This window comes from Primulina tabacum, chromosome 10, assembly GCF_025594145.1.
Source record: "Primulina tabacum isolate GXHZ01 chromosome 10, ASM2559414v2, whole genome shotgun sequence".
NCBI classification, from domain to species: Eukaryota; Viridiplantae; Streptophyta; class Magnoliopsida; order Lamiales; family Gesneriaceae; genus Primulina; species Primulina tabacum.
Window position 1 is genome coordinate 1,180,318 of NC_134559.1, and position 21,387 is coordinate 1,201,704.

At 34.3% G+C, this 21,387-nt stretch overlaps 1 protein-coding gene, 1 long non-coding RNA gene and 1 pseudogene across 2 annotated transcripts; 2 read left to right on the forward strand and 1 right to left on the reverse strand.

Annotated features, from left to right (window-relative positions):
- Positions 1-211: 211 nt before the first annotated feature.
- On the forward strand, positions 212-2,320 carry LOC142505582 (uncharacterized). The gene is made up of 2 exons (XR_012804458.1): positions 212-709; positions 1,307-2,320. It is a non-coding gene; the product is annotated as an uncharacterized LOC142505582 (long non-coding RNA).
- Positions 2,321-5,130: 2,810 nt separating this feature from the next.
- On the reverse strand, positions 5,131-17,612 carry LOC142505402 (uncharacterized; annotated as a pseudogene).
- Positions 17,613-18,373: 761 nt separating this feature from the next.
- Positions 18,374-20,571, forward strand: LOC142505879 (small ribosomal subunit protein eS6). Its single transcript, XM_075619010.1, has 6 exons — positions 18,374-18,529; positions 18,621-18,685; positions 19,365-19,422; positions 19,526-19,634; positions 19,714-19,986; positions 20,071-20,571. The coding sequence occupies exons 1-6, from the start codon at positions 18,524-18,526 to the stop codon at positions 20,307-20,309; spliced, it is 750 nt and encodes a 249-aa protein (XP_075475125.1). The 5' UTR covers positions 18,374-18,523; the 3' UTR covers positions 20,310-20,571.
- The last annotated feature ends 816 nt before the right edge of the window (positions 20,572-21,387 follow it).

The window sequence follows — 21,387 nt, forward strand, 5'->3', positions numbered from 1 at the left end:
ACCATCAAACAATCAAATTTGAGTATTTTAATGGTAAAATCAAGTATTTGTGGACTCGTATTAGGCATTATTTGTATTAATTTAGGTATCACATTAGATACTTCTTAAGTAAAAATAAGTATTTTAAAATTTCAATACTTAGTTGAGAATTTGTTTTTTTACAAAAAATATGTAAGGCGCTATAATTAATTATCCGGTAATTTGGCATAATTAGAATAATTATTGAGTTGTAAATTAAAATAATTATTTATACCAAATAAATTCTAGAAGTGTGTTAAAAATATGTATTTTAGAATATCGGAGAATTTAACGATATAAAATACATATAGAGTTTAAATAACACACGAGAGCAAAATAAATACAGACCGGGATAGATGGGGTTGAGTTACTATTTTAGTAACCAAATATACAATATATATATATATACATATACATACACACAACTTACCTTTAAAAGAAGGAAAAAGGAAAGAGAGAAGAAGAAAACCCATTTCCCTCAACCCCATTTTCGCAACACATGTAGCAGCTGTGGAAAAATCGCGATATCTCCTCCGTCCGGTGTCCAAATCTCAATCGGTCTGAAGAGGTGTCTTCCTAACATCCTAGGCTTCGATTCAAGTCAGAAATCGTAAAGTTTGAGCAAGGATTCGGGTAGATCAAAGCTGCTCTTCCGATGCTCTGTTTCTGCGCGAATTCTTCCGATTTTGGGGTGAGAGTTTTGGTGTTGCTGCGATTTTTACAACTTGAATTTGTAGAAATGACTTAAAAAGAACTTGTAGCTCTAGTTTGTTAGCTTTCTATAGCCGCTGGAATCATCAAATTTGGATAAGAAACGGATTTGATATGATTTTTCTACCAAAATGTGTCAAATCGAATTCTGAAATGGTGCTGTGCAGAACACCTACTATAATTCGAGTTTTTGTCAATTATGCGCTCGGATTCTGGACTTATGATTCAAAAGAAAGTTGTAGAGCTATGTGTTATCTTCGTAATGATATAAGATTCGTTAAATTCCATTAAGAATTGAGCAAGTTATGCTCATTTTTCCGAAACTACTCAGTACGAGATTCTGCCCAAAAATATGTTGAGTGGCAGTGTGTTCTTGAAAATTCTGAAATTAATCTACTGAGATTTGGAAGATGGTTTCTTCTAGAAAAAGTTAGATATTTGATTATCTTTCATTTCCAATTGGCGAATATTGATTTGAGTTAATATTGAGCGATATACGAATTTTATGCTCTTTTGTGCCAAATTGGACATTGGTATGGAATGTAGTTCATGATCGGTTTATTGTTGCTTTGTTTAGGCCAAGGGTCTTGAAGTGAAGTTGTTATTGGATTGTCAAGTTGGTATAGGTATGTTACAGCTCGGTAACATACGACGGTAAAACATAAATTATGTTTAATTGTCATTCTGTGTTACATTGATCGGGTGTATGACTTGTTGGTTGTTGGAAATTGTTAAATGCATTCGTTGTGATATATGTTTATTATTGTGACATACGGGCATACTGTTATGACATTCATGTTGAGCCCTATCGTTCTTGTTAGCCCATTGTTGATATCCATTGTTATCTGGAACTGTTGTTTATCCCGGGATCATTGTGTGGCCGATATGCCTATACACATGAGACCGTAGATGTGATTGAACAATCCCGTGGTTAGTGCAGCCTTTTGAGGTGAGCGCTGGGATTGTGTCATCTAGTTCGTTTTGTTGTGCCATCCTGTTATATCGTATCACCTGTATGGAGGCCGAGTCAGGGGTGTTATTCAGCACAGCTTGGCATACCTCGCATACTTGGCAGGGCGGTTTAGCTGCATGACGATGTAGCTCCACTGTGTTGTTGCTCGAGCATTATTCCAGTTGTTATCGTACCATTTGTTGGCTCTTGTTATCCCGATTATTCGTTGAGCCTTTCATGCATTGCATATTACATTTCATTATATGATTATGCATGATTTATGTTATTGCTGTTATTGTTGAACTGTTTCATACCAGAATCATAACCTCAGTTGTTTAATGGGGGGGCTGCTGTGGTTGCTTTTTGGGCACCATGGTAGATCTCCCGAGTCGTTTTGCAGCATCAGGCCGAGGTTCCGCCAGTGGAGCTCGGGATTGAGGTTGGATTGCTTGGTTCTGTTCAGTGGAGTCTCCCAGATAGTCTATATATATGTCCTTGAGTTTGTTTCAGACTTGTATTGTACTTTATTTGCCGGGGAGATGCCCCGTGTATCTGTAGTAGTATTTGATTGCTTTGTGATGTTCTGAGTCGACTCTGTGATATTTATGATCTGGTGAGTATTTGGTAAGTTTTAATTTCTGTTTAGTCCTGGCCAGTGCGGCTATAGGTTGTTGTATATTTTGATATAAATTGCTGCTTGAGTTTTTCGGGATGTTCTATTACGGGGAGGTCATGCCGAAATTTTTCTAGGCCCTGAGGTCCGTTTTAAAGTATTTTAAACCTTTTTCCGCTGCAGTTTTAAGTCAAACCATTATTGTTTGATCATTAATTTTCATTAGAGTAAATGGGCCTCACAAAATATATTAAATGAGATGAATATGACATCCAAATGCATCTTCCAAGAAAAGATAAACACTTGGTGAGCTTACGTTGCATATTCGAATATCCAGTATTCTATTACATTTTATGAGTATCTCATATACCAAATTAAATATTTGCAATCTCAAATTAGGTACTTTTCTGATAAAAACAAATACTTTAAAATTTTTATGCTTAGTTGGGAATCTGTTTTTCCTTTTACAGAAAAAATATTAAATGATATGAATATGTCATCCAAATGCTTATTCCATGGAAATATCAATACTTGGTGAACTTACGTTGCCTATTCGAATACCTATTATTTTAATACATATTGTGAGCATCTCATTTACGAAATCAAGTATTTGCAAACTCAAATTAGGTACTTCTCAAGTAAAACTAAGTACTTTAAAATTTTCATGCTTAGTTGAGAATTTGTTTTTTTTTTAAATTATTAAATGAGATGAATATGTCATCCAAATGTATCTTCCATAAAAATACCAACATTTGGTGAACTTACGTTGCTTATTCGAATATCCAGTATTTTAATACATATTGTGAGTATCTCATTTACGAAATCAAGTATTTTCAAACTCAAATTAAAATACTTCTCATTTAGGGAGTAAAATAAAGTATTGGTAGACTCGAATTAGATATTTTTTGCACTAAGTTAGGTATCAGTTTTTAACTTCACAAACGACACATCAAAAGTCACTCAATATTACTTGAAACTATATTTTTTATATCCAAAAAAAAATCAAAATTGAGTCTTAAAAGGGTAAATCAAGTATATGTGAAATCAAATTAGGTACTATTTGTACCAATTTAGGTAGCACGTTTTTTATTCACAAATCTCATCATCAAAAAATATTCAATATTATCTTCAAATTATATATTTTGACATACTCAATCGAATTTGAGTATTTAAAAGGTAAAATCAAGTGTTTCTGAACTCGAATTATGTATTATTTGTATTAATTTAGGTATCACATTTTTGCTTCATGAATATCATCATCGGTGTCACTTAATATTAACTTCAAATTATATTTTGGCATCCTCAAATAATTGGATATAAGTATTTACGGGGTAAAATCATGTATTTATATACTCTAATTAGATACTCTGTGTACCAATTTAAGTATCACACTTTAACTTCACAAATGACACAATCAAAAGTCACCTAATATTACTTGAAACTTAAGTATTTTCTTACACATTTGAAGTATTCAAATAGCCAAATCAAATATTTGAAACCCGAAAATAGGTATTTTATCGATCAAAATAAGTAATTTTTCTAATTCAACAATGAGTGAGAAACTGTGTTTTTTTCAAAAATTAGATGACATGGATAAATCATCTTAATGCATTTTCAATGAAAATACCAACAATTATTGAATTTATTGTGATAGCTTGAAGATCCAGTATTTTCTTATACATTTGGAGTATTCAAAGAGTAAAATCAAGCATTTGGAACTCCAAAATATGTATTTTGTTGGTCAAAATAAATACTTAAACTTATTTCATGATGAATGATGAACTATTTTTTTTTTTAAAAAAAATAAAATGACATGAATAAGTCATCATAATTCATTTTTCATGAAAAGACCAACAATGACTAAATTTATGGTGAATGCTCGAAAATATAATATTTTCTTATGTATTTGGATTATTCAAAGAGCGAAATCAAGTATCTGAAACCCCATAATAGGTACTTAGTATATCAAAATAAATATTTACTTTTATTCCATGATAATTGAGAAACAATATTTTGTTAAAATTATATTTTAAATGGAGAAAAATGATATAATTTTTGTGGATAAAATAATATATTTATTTAAATAATAAAAGGTAAAAAAGTAAAGTTTGCTTTATGGGTAGTTAAAATTAAATGTATAGATGTGTCAGGTACTAATTTCTAAAAAATTATAGCTAGGTACTGAATTTTAATTAAAATATTGACAGATGTATTTTTTTGAAATTTATCGTATATTATTTACAATTTTTTAAAAATTAATTATGTCTAGCAAAAGAAGGATCATTTCATGACGTAGGTGTCTCACTCTTTGAATATTTTAATCTGTGCAGTGCCCCTCATCAATTTAATCACTACTTTACGTGACAGAGAAGGTGGATTAAAAAATAGTTAAATCTATAGCGTCTGAACGAATGTATATATGCTTGTTTCTCTGTTAACATATCGACATAGAAAGATACGACCTAAATTAAAATATTAAATAAGTTTAGCCTTCCTTTGAATTTCGTTAACAGTTGCAATCCTCCTATGCCTAATTATCAAAATATCTCACAAAATTATTATTTTTTTACAAGTAAATCTTTTATGAGACGATCTCACGAATCTTTATCTGTGAAACGGATCAACCCTACCGATATTCACAAGAAAAAATAACATTCTTTAACATAAAAAAAATATTTTTGCATGAATAACTTAAATAAGAGATATGTCTCACAAAATATGACCCGTAAGACCGTCTCATACAAATTTTAGTCTTTTGTTTACTGCCAATATGAGGCTTGAGCTGGATTTTTTAGGAACGCCAAGAGTTTTTAATAATCATATTATATAATAATGGTAATTATAAGTGCGTACTTGGTATAGATATTTAATTATTAAAATTACAACATTTCTATACGTATAAGCACAATTCAAAGACCATATTTTGGGTATTCTTATGGTCTGTTGGTGAGGATTCCTCGTATGACAATCGGAAATAGCTACAAAAATGGGGGGTATAAAATGTTATCTATTCCGAGCTGAAACTCGGAAACCATTATCATCTTCCTCATCATCGCTTGAACGGCCGCTATCGTCAGTAGGACGTTTCAGTCTCTGAAAAATCTCATCAAGGGATTCAGAGGACGAAGCGCGTGACAAGAGTTTGGTTTCTTGAACTTGTCATAATGGTATTAGCTTTTTTGTTTCTATGCTGGCTTTAAATGTTTGGAAACCTTGTTTCATAGATGCCCATTTTGAAGCTAAACCGGATGGAACACCAGAGGCGTTACTAGGATGAGAGCATGTATCGTTAAGCAATGAAACTTTGGCAGATGCAATTGTCTCAACTGGGGTATTATTATTGGATGTGGATTTGCTTTGTTCTCTTATTGCAGCATATTTACTGCTTATGACTTCTTTGCTTCCCGAATACCTCTGCATGTCATCTTTTAAAGGCTTCGATGAACTTCCCTCGGTATCCCCTTCGCTAAATTCGGATGTCATCTTCATTTTGAGGGAGTTATCCTACGCGATTTGCCTCATCATTATTAAAAATTAGAGAGTACAAACCGGGGGTTGTGATACACAACCAATTCTTCAAGATGAGACTTATAACAACTTAACAAGAAATGTCATAGGGAATCTGTAAGTACGATGACCACCAAAGTTTGCAAGCGGTATAAAGTATTTGGGGTAAGGTGCTATGATACTTACGAGCACGTTTATAGTTAACCAAAAGGAAATCTGCAGGAGGAAAGATCACATACGTTGTTATTGATGCCAGACTCTAGATTTGTGCTTGCACCATTGAAATTTCGAGCCAGTGGAATAACATGTTCCCCGACTTTCCGCCCTTGTTCCAGCCAGGTCCTTTCTGTCAATTTACACAACCTAGTTATGATGAAATACCAGTCTTCACCTAAAATCACCATAAACATCACAAAAAATATTACTCTCCACCCTCAACATAGAAGCTTCATTTTCTTATTCAAATGGTAGTTTCGTAAATACCCTAGCTTAGATTATGGAGATGTGGGATCATTAACAGACCACCATCACTTAAAAGAGCGAAGAGATAGATATGTTATAAGCAATTTATATTTCAACTCTCATTTACATCTGTGTTCATTAACTTTGGATCACTGAAAACACGAGAAAGGGAGGAGTGAGCAGTACTTTATATGATTGGAACTTTGTGTAAACTGAATTTGCAATGGGACAACTAAGATAACTTATTTACCTCTCTGTAGTATAAGCAACCCAGAAGGATCAAAACCAGCGATATCATCTGCTTCCGTGTGAAGTTTAACAATCTTCCAGTTACAAAAGAAACTAATGATCCTGTCAAAAAAGTTGCTTGCCACGAGGATGGAATAGATAACCATGATAAGGGGACAAATTTTGTTAAATCCTTCCCCAAAAAAGGGCAATGCTTCATCGATCTTTCCCATGTGCTGCAACCATATTTCATCTCAAATCACATAAACTAAAATTTTCTTTTAACCAGCATTATTGTGTACCGTACCATATTTCCATGTAAGGTAAAGTATATCTTGAATGTTATAAAGACGAGAAACAAAAATAAATTCCAATCTTTTGGGCCATTTCCTACATTACCTACAACGTTCATTCTCCTGGTGCCACGTGTCTGGTTCATTAGAATTTTTAAATTAAATAAAACACATAATCAAAATTAACTGGGCACCTAGCAACAAGAGACCGGGCATAGCAAGGGTTGGAGTAGGAAATGATGTAGAAGATCCCATACAAACACATATCACAAAAGCAAATGTGCTGAACGACTAGAATTTTAGATTGCATAGGGAGATAGTTATTTTGAGATGAATATGTTAATATAAATAAAAAGCAGTCAGCAGAAAAATATGTATGAAGCAATAAAACAAGAATGCATAAATAATAAAACCGAACCTTGTAGCAAAATTAGTTATCATCGCATTAATGGATTACCAATACTAACAAAGCTCACCTTCTCAAATATAGTCTTCTCTGATTTGTCAAAATTAATTAGATTAAGAAAATTATATGAAATTGGAGGCGCATAACGTGCAACCATCCTGGCAGTCAAATTAAGAACTTGTTAGCTGATAGAATATTTATGACTATCCAAATTATGATTTGAAACAACAATAAAAACCTTACGAGCAAATCATCAGCAAGCTGACCGAGCTTGTTTGTTTTGGTGTCAGCGAATAAAACATTAGCATTCCGACTTTGAACAATGAATAGTACTTGCAAACACACATATACATCAGAGGGACAAAGGCACAGACCTGTTAAAATAACAGAAGAAGACATTTGACATAAAAATCAATGTAACACATAAAAACTCTCCAAAAATCATAGAGACTGATATTTAGTGCAAGTCAACAGAAAAGGAAAAAACAGACAAACTGTGCCAGCAATGAGACAAGGAAAATAGTGCAAAACAAAACATATCTAGCATGCAAAAAAGACAAATAAAATGAAGCAGCAACAGTTACTTCAGACAAAAATGCTAACTCAGAATAAAGGGTCATAAGGTACAATCTAGAAGGGTAAAAATAAAACAAATGCTTACACAATGAAAACACGTGTTAGGGAGCATAGCAGAAGCTAAAGACTAAGACCTACAAAGGAGAATCATAATCCGACAGGAAAATCAGATAGCCATAATTATCACAAAGCACCTCTTAAGGAACAATCTCTGATGAGTCTAATTTCATCAATTTTTCCCACACTGGCTAATTCTCGCAAAATCCTTGGTTATTACTGCTCTACGGACAGCTTTGCAAGAAAAGGGGTTCCACATGCAGTCCCACATCACATACACCATGTGTCTGTGGCTCTTTACAAGGATTTTTTTCACATCTTTCTTTTTCCACTTTGGGTCGAGCCAGCGTCATTCATTCCATAGAAAGATAAAAATTGATCATCAAATGAACTATCTGATGCTAGCACAATATAGAAAGGTTAAATGCAGAAAATAAAATGACAAATATTTTTCAAATCATAAAATTTAAGGCACTGTTAAAAAGGTATCCAGATGTTCATAATCTGTATTCAGCAGAGACCAAGACAACTTTGCAAAATGAACAGTTCCAAAATTTCAACAAATACTGTTAAGAGACACTCTTTACTGAGATCACAACCCAATTGTCAAGATAACTTTGTTAAAGATGTCATGATCCATACGGCTATACCTGCACCAGAAACTCTTCATTTTGTACGGATTTTATGAGGACCGAAAATAAAGATAAATCAACTCCACTAGTCAACATAGTGGCCTCAGCCAGGAGTATAGCAGCTGACATGCAACCAAGAATAATAGCAAAGACCTTTTTCAGATGCTTCCGCAAGATACACCGCCATACAAACTCTGAGGAGAAAGACAAAGACAATCATCAACTATGTGGAGCCTATGATTAGGCTGGATAATTCTGGTAGACAGGAGGATTCGATGTTCTTTAAATAGATTCGATATGTTCTGAACAATAAATTAGCAAAAAAAATCCAAGAAAAGGATTATATGTTTATAAGTTCACCAAGTACAATAAAATTGAAGTTTAAATAAAGTACAGTTTAATGCTTTCCCTCATATTCAGATTAAATCTTTAGAGTCAATGTGAGGTCAAAACTTGCACACTATGAACCATAGATTTTGTTTTTGGCCAAATGGATGAAGCATTTTAAAATTATCAGTATTCTTATTCAAATATATGTGGTTATCGGAGCAATGTATACCTGTCATATCGAAGAAAGAGCCTAATTTACCACTTCTTTCAGATCTAAAGCTTGACACAAATTTCCTGTATCATAAATAAGAGCTCAGATTTTCCTCTTAAGTCACCAATAGTGCCTTAAAATGTGATTATCTGGCCAATATCATAGACTGAATATGAGCTTTAAATACAATCAAGTCAGATATAATGACTGGTAAGCATGAAATACAATTAATTTATATATTATCAAATCAAGCACTCCATCTTTATGACACTTAGTTACTGTTTTCTACCTTTCACGAATTATTATAAAATTAGATAGTTTAGACTCTTCTTTGAAATATCACTAGCAAAATTGGAAACCTTAAATTTCAGGTACAAATAAAGGAAAATTCATACACGCTGTATTGTAATTCAAATGCAAATTGTGGTTGATGAGTTAAATTCTGGTAGATCTAAGAGTAGGAAGGTAAGATGCAAACCATCCAGTAATGTTGCACCGTTCATAATTCTTAATTGTATCTTCTAACTCAAGCACCTCCATGACATACGTCAGGTACTCACTACAAAACAAGAAAGTAAAAAAAACCCTAGATAAGTTAGCAAGTTATTAGTTAAATGCTAAAGCTTCAAGGAATATAATCCAAATTACAATTATGAAAGAGTCACCATATGCATCACAATGATCCATGAGGCATTGATGCAGGTGAAAGGAAAGCCATGTAGAAAGCTAAGGTATACAGACAAGATCAACAAAGTGAAGAGGACTACGAACCAGTAAAAACCGAGCCAAAGATTTTGAAATATCAACACCACTACAAGAAATGGTACGCAGATATCATAATGGCAATTATAGGGATTTGAGTGTACGAAGACAGACAGATGATATGACACAAGCAGAGAAACATAAAATTATAGGATGCAATAAATTCACTCAAGACCTTCAAATATTTTTTCACACAATAAATATACCTTTTGCATCGATAATACTCCTCTCGAGCTCCCCGCAGGTGACGCCTTAGAGTTGCCATTGATTTCTCATCAGTGTCATAATCCATATCATTCTCTCCCAAATGACCACCTTGTGGCTTGAAGGAAGGATCTTCTTAGAACTGGGACATAGATAAAAAAAATTGAAACTTCATGCAATATATAAATTATAATCAACTTCATACAATATACAAAATATAATCATGTGGAATAATTACACCGCAAGAAACAAAGTACCATTTTCACTAACATGTCGTCAATGACATCCATATGAGGTCTCAATGGATCACGCTTAGACATCTGTTTTGATGTTGCCTGAGCGGCCTGCGAAAATCCAATAGAGAAGGAAATTAAGAAAGACTGAAAAGTTAATAAAATTAGCAAAAAAAAAAATACTACATGAGCTAAATGCATAGGGAAATGTCTTTAACTTTCTTTATACATAGTCAAAACAATGAGTATATTTTAAAAGATAAAGAGATCAAATAACATAATTTTGAGATAACCGACCATGCGCTCTTTGATATGGAAGATAACAGCCACGCGAGTGTGGCAGTACAAACTCTCAGCTACATTTTATTTGACCAAACTGATCACGGGGCAAATATTTGGGTAAACATATCATGCTCCTTAATTCTAGCAAATAATGAACTGTTTGCACCAAGCATAAGCATTCTAGATAATGAAATTTTGAATTATGTTGCTCGCAAGAAAAAATTATCTCAACTTCCACGAAACAGTTGTTTAACTTCCAACACAACAAAAATCTAAAACCCTATATATTATCATGGGCCATGCATGAGACTACTTAAACGAAGGCTACTAAGCCACTAGTAAAGGTGATTCATGGCTGTGGGAGGGTACACCGGCTATCAAGTAAATATTATTCCATGGAACATGTCCCTATCATTCATAAACATTAATCATCCTTCGGTTAGTTGTATATGATTCATAAGAATTAACTAGGGGTGGCAAAAAACCCGAAATTCCCGACCCAACTTGAATCATGTCCCATTCCCGCCCCGAAAAATACCCGACCAGCTTTTTCCCGACCCGATTGTTTGGGATTTTTCCTGTCCCGATTAATTTCGGGAGAAGGGTCGGGCATATGATCTCTCCCGACGGGATTCCCGCCCCGACCCGAAATAATATTATTAAAATTTTATATTATTATTATAAATTTATAATTGACATTTTCAATTTCGAACTGTCGTTTTGAATTATTTTGGCCCTACACGCAGAAGATGTATCTTGATAAGGCGTGATCAGGCATTATAAGAAAACATCTTCTGATGATGTTTAATTTTAAAAAAAAAATTATTTTTTTAAATATATTTACGTTTCTTTTATCTAAACCTATTTGTTTCCCCTTTCCTTCACATCTCTTCTCTGCCGCCTCCATCCTCAACAAACACCTTCAATCTTCTCGGCACCACCATCTTCCCTTATCTACCTTCCTACACAACTAGTCACGTCGACGCCACCACAGTGCACGGAACGCCGACCTCCATCTCTCCAACCTCTCTTCTGCGAACCTGTCCACGGTGCTAGCGAGAATGCTTTTAGCCTTGGGAGGAGCTCAAACTTCGATATTTTGGAGTGGTGGAAAGGGAATACAACATTTCCAGTCTTTTCTAAGATTGACGAGGATATTTTTTCAATCCCTTCTTCTACAGTTGCTAGCGAGAATGCTTTTAACCTTGGGAGGAGGGTCATGGATCCATTTAGGGCATCATTGCATCCCAAAATGGTGGAAGCACTAGTGTGTACTAGTGACTGGCTTAGAGGTGAAGAAATTAAGTTATACAAAAAGCCGACATAAGATGGACTCAACTTCTATAAGGATTGCGAAGAAATAGTCACAAGTAAGTCAATATTTAACTTGTTTAGTAATTTTTTTGAGTACTTGAATGTTTGTCTATCATTCTTTTATGCATGAAAACATAAATTAAATTTTACAAAATGAGGATCTTTTTAACATAAGTGCATCTATTTATTTTAGTTATTGATGTTCATGGAGAGGAATGTGGCTCAGTAAGTTGGAGTTGGGTGAGTTGGTGTTTGGTATATATTTATAGTTTTTCGAAATTATTGCATTTCTAGCTACTCTTTAGTTGGGTAAATCTTGCTTTAGTTTTTCATTTTAAATTTTAATCTTGTTATAGATAATGCTTATATGATATTTGTTGTTTGTAGGTACCCTCATGCACACAACAAAGTAACGCATCATCCTCAAGTCTAAACTCCAAAGACCTCATGGTAGAAGAATGCTGGTTAATGTGGTGGTTTAATGAGATATTGGCTTGATATGTTAACTTTTATTTTGGATTTGCTTGGATTAACAAAGAATTTTTTCAGTTCCTATGTCACTGTGTTTCAGTTTAATGTTTACTTAGAAGGTTTCAGTTTAAACTTTAATGTCACCATGTTTCAATTTTATTTTGGCATCAATGTAATGTTTTTATCGCTTTCTGATTACTCATTGTCACTATATTTCAGTTTATGTTTACTTTGAATTTAAGCCAATCTACTTTTGATCAAATAAAAATAGTTGAATTTAAATTCAACAATGACTATGAAGGCATTATCCCTTAGCTATTCATTTCAGTTCCTGATTGATGAAATAAATATGCTGCCTTGATCAGCACAAGTGTACTTGCCATTTTGTTGAGTTACAGCGTTATTTTCTTATATTTAATTATTTGGATATTGAATTGTAGCTTTTAAGGGATTTAATATTTTTTTTTCGGGATATAATATCCCCACCCTACGGGATCCCGAACATTCAGACCCGAACACACTTTTCGGGAACGGGATCGGGAGAAAAAAAAGACCCCAAATGTTTATCGGGACGGGGATTGGGTACGAGAGTTACGGGATGGGTCCCTACCCGATCCAACCCCATCCCATCCCTAGAATAACCAACCTTGCAACTTTTATCTTTTCTTTTCTCTTCCTTAATTTAATGTACAAGCTTGCTCATGCATATAATTGGCGAAGACTGATAGGTTTTTTACAAGCTATGCATGAGAAGTTTCTATTATTATTGTGTTAATGTCTTCTACAAGCTATTTTCATACTTATGTTCCAAATAAAAGAAACATACTAGACACTTAAGATAGATGCTTCACCATGCCTTGAACTAATAATGCAGAGCAGCAAATAACATATAAAAAAGTAAAAGTCCAACTAAATCATTCCAGCGCAACTTCATCTTAGCAAACAGGTAAGTGAGTTTATTGATTATTAATTGAATAAAAAAAATCTGGTTTGAAGGTTGAGGAAGACTTGGAAATTTCACACAGTACTTGTGCACATATTCCAAGTACTTTAATTATGTTCAGGACAGAGCCCAAGAAACATGGTGGTGTCTACAAAACAAACCTTGTATATCAATTTAGAAGCATATGCTTAATCAAATACTAACCACAATAGCATTTGACAAATCTTGGTGAGCATCATCAAGTTTCAAAGCCATTTTAGCAATCTTGTGTGATAGAATCTTTTGACGAATGGCCAGTCAGCATTTCTCCAAAGACTTTTTGGAATCTCACTCAAACCAAATCCAAGAAGGAATGCACCAGTAACAAGTCCAAATGTATTTGAGCATCCCATTGCAAAACCCAATATACCTTGTTTTGGTTTATGCCTGTCAAAGATGCTAGCAATAAAGAAATAGATATTTGCAAATCAAGTTTGAGGAAATCAATTAATCTACTTCATTGTCATAATAAGCACTTATATCAAACACTAGTTCAGTGGAAGCCAAAAATATGTTTCCTAGCAGCACAATGGAACACCCAAGACAGAAACTACTAAACACTTCCAAATTACATATGTTCCATGAAGAAAGTGTTATCTTCCATCAGGCATCAACAGATCCAAAACATGCTAAGAATACAAAGAGAGCTATTCATAACAGAAGAAGCAGACAAGTAATGAAAATAAACTATTTTATGAGAAGAAGAAACAAACCATTTTGCGTCCATGGTAAAGAGGAGAATAAGTCCCAAAAAACCAAAGGAGCCCACAATTAAATAGAAAACTAAGTTTACACGTATGCTAGTCTTCAATCTTTCCATCACTGTAAAGTCTCCAGCATCTTCATAACCCTGTATGAGGGGCACAGCAAGCCTGCTCAGAAAGGTGAAAACATAATAAATAAATATTTCGAGCATATGATGATTCCATCAAATAAGTATAATGAGCATCTCCATGTAGTTAAAAATAATAAAACCCCTGGAATGTAATATTAATGTTCACTAGCAATCACCAACAAAACAGAGTCAGTACACATTCTGAGTAGTAGTGAGCATTCCTCCACTCTCCCTCCCTATCACCCATCATTTTTCTTTTTTCCTTCGAATAGTCCTCAAGGAATTGAAGTTCATTACGGCGTGTCAAGCATACTAAGAAGTTAAAAAAATAATAAAATAGGACAGCTGCACACCAAGGGTTTGAACAAAAACAATTAAATAGCACAGTGCACACCAAGGGTTTGGATATTAAATTCCTAAAACAAAAACAATTTAAAGTACGATGCCAGATGCCACAAGATGCTTTGAAGACCATAAATACTTATTAACAGAAAAGTGGACTCTCAGCTCAAACCAAATAAGACAAATGCACGATCATATAAAAAACTCCGTAGACCATCAAGGTATAAAAAGAATAAAAGAAAAGGATAGAGAGAATGGGGTTCTGACATAAGCCCATGATTCTAAGTAATAATTAATGAGCATAAAATCCTAAACAACAGCATACCATGTGAGCAAAAATGTACTCCAGTATGACCAACTCCAAAAGAAAGAGATGCCGCCATTTTGATGACCAATTATTGTCTGCATGGCAAGAAAGACATTAAGTTTATTCAAACTCGCATATTTATATTGCCAAAAAATTTCCAGCAGACTATAAATCGGAGGAACCATAAATTAGGTATAATATTTAACAGAAAAGACTATGAAGTGTGCATGAGCAAAAAATATGCAATGAGGAAATATGGGGCACATATGTATCAAAGCTTTGTCCTAGGGCTAGAAGCATGGAGAACTTATGTGAGGACTTGAGCTCACCCTTCACTTGACTCTTTCACCGATTCTAGTAGCTCCCAGAATCACGCACCGATCATATGACCAGTTCTTCATGATTTTTCTCAACATATTCTCAATGTGCAGGCTGATCATGACCGGTACTCAGTTTGGTTTGTATCTTGCAGTTCTTCATGTATCAAAGCTTTGATAAACATCACCGTGTTGTCTTCCCATCCCGACCTTACAAACCGTCCCAACCCTTCACTTTAATTCATAGCGATGTCTGGGGTCCTGCGAGAGTACCCGCTATCTCTAACAAACGGTGGTTCATCTCATTAATCGATGACCAAACTTGTCTTACTTGGGTATTTTGTTTAAAAGATAAAAGTGATGTTGCCACTATTTTCACCAACATTTATCAAATGAGTCAAAATCAATTTCACATGTCCATTAAAATTTTTCTCAGCGACAGTGGGAAATAATACTTCAATAATGTGTCTGAGAAATTTTTTGCTGACAAATAGATTATTCAACGAAGTTCTTGCACTCACACTCCTCAGCAAAATGGAATGACTTATAGAAAAAAACAAAAATCTTCTTGTTATTGTTCGGGCTTTATTATTTACTACTAAAGTCCATAACTATCTTTGGGGAGATGCACTTCTGACTTCCACTTTTTTAATTAATTGGATTCCCACTCGCATTTTGAATTTTCAGACATCTCTCAAGTTTTCACATTGTACTTTCCCAAGTCCAGACTCATGATGGATATCCTTTAAAAGTCTTTGGGAGTGTGACCTCTGTTCATGATACTGATCGTTACGTTCCAACTTGGAACCCCATGCACGAAAATGTATCTTTGTGGGGGTAACTCAACAATCAGAAAGAGTACAAATGCTTCGACCCTCTCTCCAAAAAATATTTTGTGTCCATGTTAATTTTTTTGAAGGATCCTCCTATTATACGGATTCCCATCTTCAGGGGGAACACCTTGGTCAAGATGGAAACCATCCACACAGCTCTGATTTTTAAATTGAACTTTATGTTGTGCCAACCTCGCAGATCACGAATGAAACAGAAATAGCTGCAAAAAAGTTTACAGGCCTTATCTACTCAAAGCAGCATCTGACAAAAACACAAGAAGACCCTGTCCAAAAGCATGACCAAACATCTACTCAGAGGTTGAATCAAGAAATTCAAGATGAGACATCCAATGATCCAACTTCACCACGTAATCTTGATATCTCTTGAGTCAAAACCAGTTGATGATCTTGATCTTCTTATTGCCATCTTTTCCATTTCTCATATTGATTGTGTCTTTTTTCTTCTCTTTAAAAGGAGACTTACGTTGCATTCAATAGATAGAACAATAAAATAGAGAACATATTTTCTCTCGTTTTCATTACTTACAAGGCTAAAACCAAGTAACCAACCGGAGATAAAAATAAAATTGAATTTTTTCAAAAACCAACGATGTTACCAAGTACAATCCAGGAACAAAAAAAATGTAGATTGAACTACTGCAGTGAAAATTTTCAACAAATGTAAAAGGTCAGTATGTTTTGTTGTTTTAAATATGTACACACACAGGTTCTTGACCATTTGAGAAATACTTCAATATTGGGAGAAATGAGTAATGGTGTAAGGTTATGAATTCTCTAAAGCTTTTTCAATATTTCTTGCATAGATCGTTATCCCTCGGTAGTCGGTAGTTTCCAAATGCAGGTCAAGAGTCCAAATGAAGAGAGTTAACATCTATCTCAACAATTCCAGAAGTTGGCTAGACAAGATTGAGACAGTGAATAAATATAAATTCACAAACAAAGTAACACCGTCTTCTAAGTCATGCTTAAGAGCTTGATAGATCAAAATCCAATAGTATGGGAAAATGGAAAACCATAAAAGAAGAATTATTGACAACCTGCTCACTGAAAAAACTTTTCACATGTTTGATATTTCCGTAGCACCCATATTCAAAAGCCAATTATCAGACTAAACTGTTAGTCGTATTCCAAAAGGCTAACCCTCTACTAAATCAATGGCTATAGATCAACAAAAAATATTGAAAGAAGAAAAGAAAAAGGAGAATAGGGATGACTTCAAAAAACGATCAAACGGTGACGTTAGCTGATCACAAATCAGATCGTCCGAAGCAAATCCAAAACATAAAAAACAGAACCTTGTGCAAATGCAACAATCTAAAATTCAAACAATTCAGCTACAAAACATTGAAAGTGAAGAAATAAATTACAAATTACCGTCCAAATGTCAGCAGGTACGAGGATAATGATCGAAATCGAGCAAAACCAGGTGTAACCCACAGTGAGATAAACATATTGCCGCACGTCTGGACCGGCGAAGTATTTTAAAGTCAAAACGACCATTCCTAGGGTTAGTGGCAGCGAGATCATATAGAACACCCACATTTTGCGTACCAATTTTCCAGAAAGATTGAAACTGCGAATCGAGCGGATAATAGGAAATGACGAGTGTCGTTGAAGAAATTGAAACGATGCTCCAAGTCGGTACGGTCAGCTAGCAACGTCGGGGACGCCTGATCGTATCCTCTCTTTAAACAACATTTGTAATTTCCCATTTTATCGTCATTTTTTACGATTTTAGGATTACATTTTTCTTTCCTCTCTTCCCAAAAGTATAATAATAATAATAATAATAATAATAATAGTGATGTTGAATTTAATAAAATAATAATAGCTACGAAATTATCATTTCTTTATATATCATTTGATGCCAAGCGTATTTTTGTGTCATCACAATTTTATTAATTGACTTCTAATAAATTATTCCAATTACATACACGACGTATGATATTAATAAAATTTTACCCCTGAAGTTTTAGATAGGTCGTTTGCTCCAATTCAGAGAAATAAGTAACTAGTCAAACTTGGGTATTTTTCTTTTCAATTTTAAATTTTAGCTATTTTGGTCTTATTTTACTCAAGTGTCCAATGTTAGTCAAAAATTCCTTATTATGTTGTAAAGTCCGATCATATGACAACAAATTTGGGGATTTTGTCCTATTTTTGAGTCTGTCATCCTGTTTTTTTGAGTTTGTATTTTTTTACAATTATAATTTATAATTTTGGTTTGATGTAGTGAAATTATAGGTAGCATTCTACTATGATTATCTCTTACCAAATTGAAAATCCCGAATTTGTTGTCGGATTTTTCAACCTAGTCAACAATTTAAAATCTAAATTAGACACTTCAATAAAAATCAGAGTAAAATAGCCAAAATATAAAATTTAAAGGACCAATGCTAAAGTGTGATTAATTATAGGAACATGTAAGCGACTTAACTTTCCCAAAAACTAGGGTATTCAATTTTGATCTTCGGTCCGCGGAATACAAACATTTGGGCCGAGATACCCTGTAAGCCCATTTTTGCGCTCCTTAATGCGTCTAGGTCATCACAAAACCCTAGCAACGGCCGAGCATTTGAAAACTCTGTAGACATCCTCGCCGCATTCTCTCCGTTCCGTTGAAGATGAAGGTTTCAGTATCTCCCTCGTACACCATATGTATGTGATTGTGCACGTTTATTCAAATGGAGTTTCGTATAACGTTTGGTTTGTATCTTGCAGTTCAACATCGCAAATCCGACCACAGGATGCCAGAAGAAGCTGGAGATCGACGATGACACGAAGCTGTATGTCCTAAATTTTCGTTTCACTATGGATAATCTTGACAGTTATTACTGATGCTTCGATAACTCATTTATTGGGTTTGGATCTCTGGAAGCTTCTATGCGAATTTTTTAAAAATTGCGCTTCCCCTTTCATGGTTTTTGTTCGAAAATTTATTATACTGGGGCATGACACGGTGTTTAGTGATGGAAGTACATCTAATTATTTATTTTGTTCGGTTTGTCTTTTTATTGTTTATTCCTTGAAGAATTTAGTTGTACATAGCTTCAAAGTTGATGTCTTTGAGTAATTGAATTGCATGGTGGTGCTGTAATATTTGATTTATTAAGCTTTGGTTTGTACGTAAGTGCTATTTTCTGTTTTCTTTTCGTTGCACGTATCTTGTATTGAAAAAAAGTAATATATTTAACGACAATGATATTCGACAAGAAAAGTAATTATTGAGTTCTGGCAATTTGAGATATTCGCCCGCACCCAGCAATGCATTTCCCTTGAGCTTGATATTGTTTTGTTAGGTGTATTTTTACTTTAGTCTTTGTGTCACTCATTTTCCTTTTATTATTGGTTTTTGCATCAAGTTTGATGGGCACTTATCAATATGCCTATATAGGAAGTAATTTTTTTTCTTTTGATTCAGCCCTTAATCTTGAGTAAAATTGATCCTATGTATATAAATTGCAGTCGGGTTTTCTGGGACAAGAGGATCTCTCAGGAGGTCAGTGGCGATGCCCTTGGTGAGGTATGATATTTATTTTAAGTTAAAATTTATATTTCTGCCATGATTATGCATTTTTCAAGTGATGATGGTTGTTTGACATGTCTATTGACTATTGATGTTTCAGGAGTTCAAGGGGTATGTATTTAAGATTATGGGGGGTTGTGACAAGCAAGGTTTCCCAATGAAGCAGGGTGTGCTGACACCAGGTCGCGTGCGACTCTTGCTGCATAGAGGTGATAATTTTCTTCTGACCCCTTTTCTAAGTAGGGTTTAAAAAAATTATATCTAAAAATTGGATATGTGACTGAACAGGTACCCCATGTTTCCGAGGTTATGGTAGGAGAGATGGAGAGCGCAGAAGGAAGTCTGTGCGTGGGTGCATTGTCAGCCCTGATCTCTCTGTTCTGAACTTGGTGATTGTAAAAAAGGGTGATAATGATCTGCCTGGATTGACAGATGTTGAGAAGCCTAGGATGAGAGGTCCGAAGAGGGCTTCAAAGATCCGCAAACTCTTTAATCTCTCCAAGGAAGATGATGTTAGAAAGTATGTGAACACATATCGACGAACATTCACCAACAAAGCTGGTGAGTATCTCCACTAAAACTTTTTAGGGATGATGAATCTTGGTTCTGAAAAAACGGTTGATACGAAGTTCAATCTGACCACAGGTAAGAAAGTGAGCAAAGCTCCCAAGATTCAGAGGCTGGTTACTCCCTTGACATTGCAGAGGAAGAGGGCTAGAATTGCTGACAAGAAGAAGAGAATCGCTAAGGCCAAGTCGGAGGCGGCTGAATACCAGAAGCTTCTTGCTACTCGATTGAAGGAACAGAGGGAAAGGCGCAGCGAGAGCTTGGCAAAGAAGAGGTCTAGACTTTCTGCAGCTTCAAAGCCGTCAGTTGTATCTTAAGTACGACCCATTGCAAGAATGCACTCTCTGCTGGTTGTAAGGGGTGTGTTCTTTAAGATGAGGTGATTTTGGTGCTTTGGTTCATTAAAATGCCTATGCACTCTGCAATTGGTATTTTGTTTTGTTGATGTGGAATCCCGTTACATTTCTATAGCTTTCTGTCAGAATTTTTTAATTTTGTGGTCATTTCAACTGGGTTCATTTGATGAGTTTTGTTACGTATGGATATTTCAAACTATTTATGAATTTGGGTTTTTTGAAATTGAGATTTCGAACTTATTTTATATGTGCATACGGGCAAATGTCATGAGAAAACGTAAGGGAGGACAATCATCTCTTTGTTCGCCATGTAAATCCTTAAGCAATCATTTCCTACCAGGGTATTTGAACTGTGTATGTGAAACTATCTACTCTTCCTAGTCTCACTTCTGACTTCCTAATCTGGTTCTCCGCTCTGGTTGAAATTCGAAAAAGAGATTATGATAGCAGATAAAAATTCTATTCGTATTTCTTCGACCAGTTTTCCGAATTTCCACTATATAGCATTTATTTGTTATGCGATAAAAACAAAACAAAAACAAAAAAGAACAAGTTTGACGCATGAAATTCTTTGAAATAAAATGCAAAATTATAATACTACACAAAAACAAGAGAGTTGCTAGGGGTTCAATGATTTATTATGTTATCGAATGGAATAACTTCAATTAAAATTTTGAAATTTTAAAATATCTTCACATAATTGTTATGCACTAATAGATCGAGCACCACTGTGCATTAGATTCATGGTAGAGATGTATGTATGTATGCAGGAAATATCAAGTGGATCATCTGAAGATGTATTTGAAATATAAATTGCTATTATTTTAACATATTACTGATTATATAATAATTATTATTATTACTATTTATCAGTATGATTATGAGAAACATAGGAATAATTAATAACAATAATTTTACATAAGAAGATGCAATAGAAATAATATTATTTTCTTTTGCAGTTTGTATATGAACATCTGATTTAATTTTATTGATAGCTAAATTAGTTTTATAAACTTGATCTTTGAGAGAAACAATTTAT